General features: G+C 43.8%; 1 protein-coding gene across 3 annotated transcripts; it reads right to left on the bottom strand.

Annotated features, from left to right (window-relative positions):
* Window positions 1–4,211: 4,211 nt before the first annotated feature.
* On the bottom strand, window positions 4,212–6,681 carry LOC133886086 (transcription factor bHLH78-like). 3 transcript variants are annotated; one of them, XM_062325814.1, is made up of 7 exons: window positions 5,833–6,681; window positions 5,558–5,758; window positions 5,366–5,452; window positions 5,229–5,297; window positions 5,060–5,131; window positions 4,730–4,967; window positions 4,212–4,602 (listed from the first exon to the last, which is right to left on the bottom strand). In XM_062325814.1, exons 1-7 carry the CDS (start codon window positions 6,430–6,432, stop codon window positions 4,580–4,582), a joined length of 1,290 nt encoding a protein of 429 aa, XP_062181798.1. In that variant the 5' UTR covers window positions 6,433–6,681; the 3' UTR covers window positions 4,212–4,579. The 3 variants fall into 3 exon arrangements, with proteins under 3 accessions (XP_062181798.1, XP_062181796.1, XP_062181797.1); XM_062325812.1 differs by having other exon boundaries at window positions 4,749–4,967; window positions 5,833–6,679; XM_062325813.1 differs by having other exon boundaries at window positions 4,749–4,967; window positions 5,387–5,452; window positions 5,833–6,678.
* Window positions 6,682–8,348: the final 1,667 nt, after the last annotated feature.

Below are 8,348 nucleotides of genomic sequence, written 5' to 3'. Positions count from 1 at the left end.
GCGGCGGCGGCCGGAGGCAGGCGAGTGGCTGGAGGCAGCGGTGGCTGCCCAGGAAGCATGGGCGGCGAATGCGGGTGGGATCGGGTGGGAGCCGATCCCACCGAACCTTATCTTTTTTTTATTTTTTTTTGTTTTAACCAACGGTCTGAATTTATTGGGCTCATCATGAATTCACTAAGCGCCCAAACGCAACAGTAGATAGCAAAACGGATTCATCTTGACGAGATCTATGCATTCACGGTCTCAGATCGTCCAACCGAGCAACAGTTTAGAAAGTCACATTATTATTATTATTATCGGGTATTACACATTCTCCATCTCTTGCCACTTCCTCACCATGTGGGTCGACATGTCCATCATAATGAGCTTCGCAGGTCCAACCTGACACACAAACATTGAGTTCATTCATCACCACCATATAACATGGCAACGAATTAACGAGAAATTGCAAGCAGCAGCTCATTTGCGGGTAGAATTGATGGAATCTTGATGACGGCATAGTCTAACCCAGTGACTAGCACATACAAAAAAATGCACAAGAAGACTATGGCTCACCGCGGCCGCGAAGCAAGAAGCGGACCGCGCCGGCGGAGCCCCCGAGGTAGAGCACGGAGGGGAACGCCTTCCTGCAGTCCTCAATGCGGTCAAGGAGGTTCTCGGCAATGGCGCCCGTGAGGGCGTCGGACTCCCGTGCGGCCCACATAGGGCCGGCCGGTGGCCGTGAAACTAAAATTGGAAACCCCTATAAAAATAATATTTATATTTAAAGAAAATAAAATATGTGGTACATTTAGAAGTTCACAACAAAGAAAACATTATTTGGTGACAATGATAATATATTAAGTAGTTAAAATTATAGCATTTGACTACTAAGGACAAGTGCTTTCAAGACGATATGTTACACAAGACAGTAGATGTAACCATACAAGAATTAGATAAGGAACAAATCGCCATGAGATATTTCATAGTTGGAAAATTATCTTAAAAAGAGAAAATTAAATTATCTTTAAAAAATTAGTGCAAGGCTACAATTCAAATAATCAAAATAAACAAGAAAAAACTTGCCATAAAATCCTAAGTCACAACTTGCAAGTTGCAATGGTAATCGGCAATCCCATTTTGCTAAGTGGTTTTGGCATTTTCACTCTACAGGTTCACTCCACTCTCTAGACTCTAGTTACTAAGTAAAGTATTGAAGAGGTGAATTAGTGATCTATTTAACATTGAATTAAGCGTCAAGTAGGAACAGGAACAAGTAGCACCTTGTATGCAATGGCTAATTGATGGATTATGGAGTAGAGCTAGGTTGGGAATCCATAAAATCAAAATCTTCTCCTCCATTAATTGGGCGACATAAGGTAGAGAATGTGAGGTGATTGTTGCAGCATTCGATTTTGGTAAAGAGATAAGGGGAACTTAGAGGGGATTGTGGCACGGCCGCACAAGCTACCTCTCATCTCGTTTGTTGGTTGTGATGACGTGACAAGTGAATAGCACAAGCAATTAGCATGGACTCCTTTTGTTGGAGGCTTAGGTTGGGCTATAATCTCTTTTTACATACCTCCGATTCCTTCCTCAGAATTAATGGAGGAGAAGATAAATACTCATACTACATATGTACCTAGGTCGGGGCTTTAACTATTAGCCCTAGGTCATCGCCCTTGCTGCCCTTGCCCAGGGCCAACTCTGGGCCCATGCCACGCAGTCCTGGTGCCACCGCTTCAGATCATGGTCAAAGATCTTTGCGTGGCTACCACCGTCTCCGTTGTTGATGCCGATGACTACAGACAAGAAAGAGAGACCACGTTTGAGGAGCATGTGGCCATGGCAGTGGTGGAGGACGGTGGCAAATCTATATGTAACGGACGAGCCACTAGTGGCGGCCGTGTCCCAGGCCAATGGGGTGGAAAAGGTGACCATCAAATTCAGCTCACTTGCGTTTCAATTAAGTTGGCGGGGTGGAAAAGGCGGGATGGTACATTTCCATTTCTCCCATTTTTCTCTATCCATTCTCTTGGTTTGAGATTTGTGCTCTGAAATCTTCCGACAGCCCAAATAACCTCTGTGTGCACACCCGTTGCGGAAATTTCTATTCCTTCCTAATGGCATCAAACGAAGACGAAATACGAAAGGGACTAGTCAGCAGAATCAACAGTAGTGCATCCCAAACCTCACCAAAATAACCGAAAAAAAGGACAATAACACAATACTGACAACAGGGACGAAAGTATTTGTGCAGTACAATGCGATATATTTCTGACGGTGACATTTGGCCGATGTCGCCATGGGACCAAGATCTTATCTGCAGATTGCACACACATGCTTTTCAATGATACTGAAGTCCAAATATTTCTCGAAGAGCAAAGGAAACGTAAATGATCAGTATCGGGAAGAAACAGCCAAGTGCTTATGATTGTGTGCACTGCGCAGTACTATGGCTGACCGAATGTTTTCTATGCTCAATGCTGGTATGAACATGAACACGCTGAAACTAAACTACCCAGTAGCATTGTCGCAGTACAGCTGAAATTTGCAGCTTGCAAGAAAATTATGCTTTAATCAGGGAATCAGCTACATTGTTTGCTGGTTTCATCCTCCGACTGTTTGCTGGTTTCATCCTCCGATTTGGCAGTTAGCGAGTGATCTGAGGAAAATTTATGCTTACAAGGATGTTTTCTTTGCAATCTTATTAAGAAGTTTCACCGACTAAATGGGTCGGCTAATGCTCATTGTTCGAGTACCGCAAACGACATGTGGCTTTGCAAGTACGATTCAGATCCGGGGAAAAAAATTGGTTAGGGTGCAATTGTACCATAATACGTTGTGTTAAGAGACAACAGACAAAGAATATGTTAATGTCTTACATTTGGTTTTGTCAAATTTGCTCTTTGATAAGATACTTATGGATCAATGGCATGGTTAGTATGAACTGAAAGGACCAAGGACCCAAACCAGATGACGAACTACAAACTATGCAATTTACAAAATATCTTTTTAAAATTTAAAAAGGGACGCATTTAAATTTGTAAATATTTTTTAAAATTTTAAAAAGGAACTCCTAGAGGCGTGATGGTTATAAAGTAGCACTCGCGTCTCCATCACAAGAGATAACCATGTCGCCCCAATGGAATAGTAGGACAATGACAAGCCACCTGCCATACCATTTAGCTCTACAGCAGCCACCATAAGACAGAAAACAAAAGCATTTCATAAATGTTCCTTTTTTGTCGTGTAAAGTTCCAGTAGTTGTTTTTTTGGAGGCCATTAGATGCCAAAAGTTTATCACAGGTTTGTATATTACTGAAGGGAAGGTATATGACTAAAGGGAAGGAAGAGGAGGCAGAAGCACTCTATGACAGATGCTTCTATGCTGGATGGAATCTTGTCCACTCTGTAACCCAATACAAACCTTTGTTTTATGCTTCCATTCTCCTCTTTGTCCTGTAATAGAGGTGTCCAATGGACAACAAACAACAATTTAATATGGAGATTACTTTTTCAGCCTATTTGGTTAGCCATGCTTAACGAATCATCAATAGAAGAACAACTTTTGCAGTATTGTTATATAATTTAAAAATAATTAGTGCATATAGTCGCCTGTACTTAACGTGAGTTGGACCGTTATAATATATAGACATGACACCGCGACATTTTCAAGTATGTGTTATAGTTTATCTATGGAGACCAAACCTAAAGGAGAATTTTAGTGACATGGTAGGAGCGCAAACAAATTATTGCCACCACGAAAGATTGTGAATCATGTCAGTTCCGCTCATCATGCATTAGAAGGACATTTCTGCTGTGCCAGCAGTTTGGTGCTTGGGAGAATAAAGAGTAGGTGCATTTTTCCCTCATCTTAGGTGTCTAAGGGTCACCAGATGAGATTAAAAATGCAATCATAGAGTGTAGCATGACACTAAAAAAGGTTAAGATTCTACCTAGAGTGGTTGACACCAGCTCAGAGGGCTAAAATACTATGATGCCGGGAACAAACAATGTCACCTACCAACACAAACTAAACAATTCAGTAGCTGTAAAAAAAAGGGGGCATTTGCAAATACCTTCCTGTTTTTTATTTTTTGTAAGGATGCCACTCGAATGACAGATTTAATAATATTTTTATAATTTTTTACTGACAAATTTACAATAACATTAAGAGTAGTGGTTTCTTTGCCATTGTCAAAAAAAAAAAAAAGCCAAGAAACATCTCATGTATAATAGTATCAACTTGATGTCTAAAAGACTAAACATCATTACATTACATCACATTGCAAATTTCTCTTGGAAACGCAAGAAAACAACTCCTTTTCGCCCTTTTTTCTCGACCTCGCTGAGCTGCAAACTTTGATCTGAGACTATTAGCGAGTAAGAGTCTCGTTCCTATGCACTGCACGGGTGTATGTACAATCATGGAGAATCCAATGATTGGAGTCCAACCCTGTTGTTTAAGTGGCCCTGCACCAGACATGGCCCCCGTTGATCATCTCTTGCCGTGGTTGGTGAAACTGAACTGACCCTCAATCAGAGCGCCAATGATCACGTATTGCCCCGGAACCCCATCTGGACTAGGCTTTGGAGGTCATCCTCCCACAAGCTCCCAATCTGAAATTGATCGCAAATTTTGCAGTTCACGATTCACGGATGACAATTCTAATGCAATTTACAATTTGAACTGAACGACGAAAGGATATTTTAACTGAATGACGACAGGATACTAAAATATATGTACCTAACAAATTCTGCTGTACCTGCGAATTAGCATTTTGAAATCCTTCGAATGAGCGATCTGGGATGCCGTGGTTAACGAAGGACGACGACGTTTCAAAGTCTTTGGCATTTGTCACCGCAGTCTGCCCAGGGATACCATGAGATGAGGCGTAGCAGAACGCCGAGCTCGAGCCCTCCAACGAATAGACTGGCGGCGGCGGAGGCAGGGACGATGCCTCAGGCGCGCCCTGCTGGTTAGCCTGCATAATTCACAGCCGTCACTAAGCTGACAAAGAAAGAGCCACAACTGTATCAATCAAACTGCCTGTTTCAAGTGCTCAGGAGGAATTACATCTTTGGGGAGGAAGCTATCCACATCGAGTTCGAGCCGCGGGTCGACGGTCGAGAGCTTCATCGACAAGAACTGTTGCAAAAGCACATCATGCATTTTGCTCAAATTGAGAAGCATTCGCAATTCTTTGAACTCTGTTCTGTCAAATGCAGAGATTCTCATTTCTCACCTCCACTTGCCGTTGCAACGACTGCACGTAGTTTATTATCTCATCCAGCATCACGGCCTTCCCCGTAACCTTCAGTCAGAATCTTTAAAAATTATCCTCGGTTTGAGTTATGCGTCTATTTCAACAATAAAATTTACCTTTTTTTCAAATATCTTTACCTTGCTGCAGCCAGGCACGAGGTCTTGCAGCAGCTTCATACGCTCGCTGATCTTTTCCCTCCTCACCTGAAGAAATTCACCGACGGCAACCACGTGATGACATGAACGAACGATCGAAGTTTAGAAAGAAATGCGCAATTGAGGCGCGCAAGGCGTTTGCCGCCGGCGTACCCGCTCGGCGAGGCTGTGGCTGTCGGTGGCTTGGCCGCGGCGCGCGCGGACGTGGATGTAGTCCTTGGGCGGCTCAGCGACGACCTCCTTCACCTTGCCATTGCTGTGCCCCACCTCGCCAGCCGCTGGCTTTGGCTTCTCGTCTTCGGCGGCGTCCGTGGAGAGCTTGCATTTCTTGGCTCTCCTCTCCGGCTCCGGGGACTGCATAGAATTCGACATTTTTTGAGATGGGCTTGGCTTTGGCGTCAGAGTGGCCAAACAGAGACGATTTGTACCATCATGGTGGACGCGGTCACCGCGTCCTTGGCCTTGGACTTGGCGCCCACCCCCTTCCGCTTCCGGCAAGGGCCGTCACTGCTCGACCCATCGCTCGCGTGCAGGTTGGCACAATTGGGTGCGGCCGCCGGTGCCGGCGCCGGTTCGGCGTGGAGCGACGGGCTGCTCGCAACGCGTGGCAGCTTCCTACCGGAGGCCGCCGCGAAACACGAGAGCCGTGCGGCGCGCTCCGTGAGCACAGTGTCCGCGGCGAGCAGAGGAGCCCCGGACGATGCCACCGGCTTGGATGGGGAGCCCACTGGCGTGCTGTAGCATGACGCGTACCGTGAATACGGCGGCGACGGCACGCTGACGCCAGGCCTGCTCGCCAGCTTATCCACGAGAACAGCCTCGTGGGCTCCTCCGGTGGCCGCCGCCGCGAGCGACGACGGCGAAGACACGAGCGAGCCCATCGCGGCGAGACAATCGTGCTCCCAGCCGGCGCCCATGAGCGCGTGCTGCACCTGCACCTGCAGGGCGTCAAACGGCGCGCGGTTGGCGGCGTGGGCGAGCGGCCACGCCAGCTCGTGGAAAGCACCCAGGAAGCCGCCGTGCGCCATGGCGGCCTGCGACAAAACAAGCACAAAACAGGGGACGCGTCCTCGAGTTTCGTGCCGTGTATGTATGCGCGCGAACGAGTGCGTGCGTGCGTGCCGGCGCGAGGACGGCGGAGGCGGGAAGTGCGCGTCGTGGTGCGGAATGAGTGGGCGCTTCCTGGTGCGGTATGTCTGTCTAGAGAGAGAGAGAGAGGGGTGACAGAGAGAGCAGTAGGACGGACAGGGGAAAGGCAAAAAAAAACAGACAGGGTGATGCACAGCCGTTTATTTTAAGGACACAATTAAATACTGACTGTGCATACTATAAAGGGATAGCATGCACACTCTTAATTAAGAAAATATTTAATTAATTCTTTTTCTAATTAGGACAAATTAGCATGACACATGCAGAGCACGCCTGCGACAATACTGGAAAAAGCGAATTTGTCTGTTCACAGACAAAAATCATATGTATTGAAAAAGGTATTTTATATACTATAGAAAAGCATTTCATATGCTGTGAAAAAGCATTTCATCTAACCATCTTTTCTATTTTTAGTAATCCTAATAAATACTAGCATGGTATAGCAGCAAAGAAGAGAGGCGCACCTAAGCAGTTCAAAAAAATCCAGAAAGCAAATTGTTTCAATTTGAAAAACTCAAATCCCTGTAAACTCATAAAAAACATATTAGTTCCAAATTACAAGCAATTCATGTGAACCAGAAAAGCATATTATGTGAATTTGAAAAGCAAAATTAGCATAACTGGGTACAGATTTGAGAAAAATATTTTGATGAATAAGCAAGTTTTTTAATAGTCATGATCAAGTTTTCAAAAATCATAAGCAAATTATAATGCACACAGAAACACTTTTTTTATACGAAGTTGATGTTAGAAAAAAAATATCATCAAAATATACTCAACTGGGGTCTAGTTTTGAAGCTCTTATCGCACGAAACACAATGGTGCGATCGGATTTTAATTTAGATGCTCGGTTTGAAAACTATAGTTTTTTAAAGTTTTGAAATGGATTTGCATGTGAATGACGTCAGCAATTTTGTCATATTTTCCTTCTCTATGCATGTAGCCAATGACATCCGATGCTGAACGAACGGCTCATCTGAGCGTGCATGCTGCATGACGAGGGCATGCACGTTCGGAATTTAGTCTTTTGTTTTTTTTATAGGGGGGGGGGGGGGGAATAGAAGATCAGAAAGATCTTTCTGAAAGGGAAAACTAGATGGAGCCATTTTTGGGTAGCCTGTGTCGTGATGGTCAATGGGAAGTATGGTCAAATGTTTGTTCGTCGATTTCGGGCAATTTAAAATTTTCAAAGTAGACTTGAAGTTTCTCTATGTCGGTTACAATAGAACAACGTCCTATTGGACAATTTTCTCCAAGTTCGATTACGGTTGGGACTAATTTAGAGGATATAATCTACTAAGGAATTTTTTAAAGTACACCCACCTTAATATGGACCGTTAATTTGGCATGATCAATGGTTGATTTACTCTTGTCTCCTAAGAGGTAGATTAATTATAGATAACCAAACCAGGTGCATATAAACTGGCTTCCACCAAACATGCATTGAAAGTTAATTGCATTTATATTCAATCATTTGAAGAAAATAATAGAGAAAGAATGGAACAATTCTGTTAAAAAATTCTTTGTAACATCACATCATCGAGTTTTAAAATCAATAGGTTGAAAAAAGAGAAAATTCTTTGTATGCCATCAAAAAATTCAAAATCCTTGATTTTCTACTGAAAAAATCAAAAAAATTCAAAATCCTTGATTTTCTACTGAGAAAAGTATTGTTTCTTCTATGCCACTATTTAAAATTTTCCTTCTCCTGTATTCCATACTGCAAATTTACCCAAAAAGTGCATTCTCAAGCAATTGCACACAAACTTTTGTTTTTTCTATCAAATCTGTCGAA

This window comes from Phragmites australis, chromosome 12 (assembly GCF_958298935.1).
Source record: "Phragmites australis chromosome 12, lpPhrAust1.1, whole genome shotgun sequence".
NCBI lineage: Eukaryota > Viridiplantae > Streptophyta > Magnoliopsida > Poales > Poaceae > Phragmites > Phragmites australis.
This window is presented reverse-complemented; position numbering and strand designations above follow the sequence as displayed.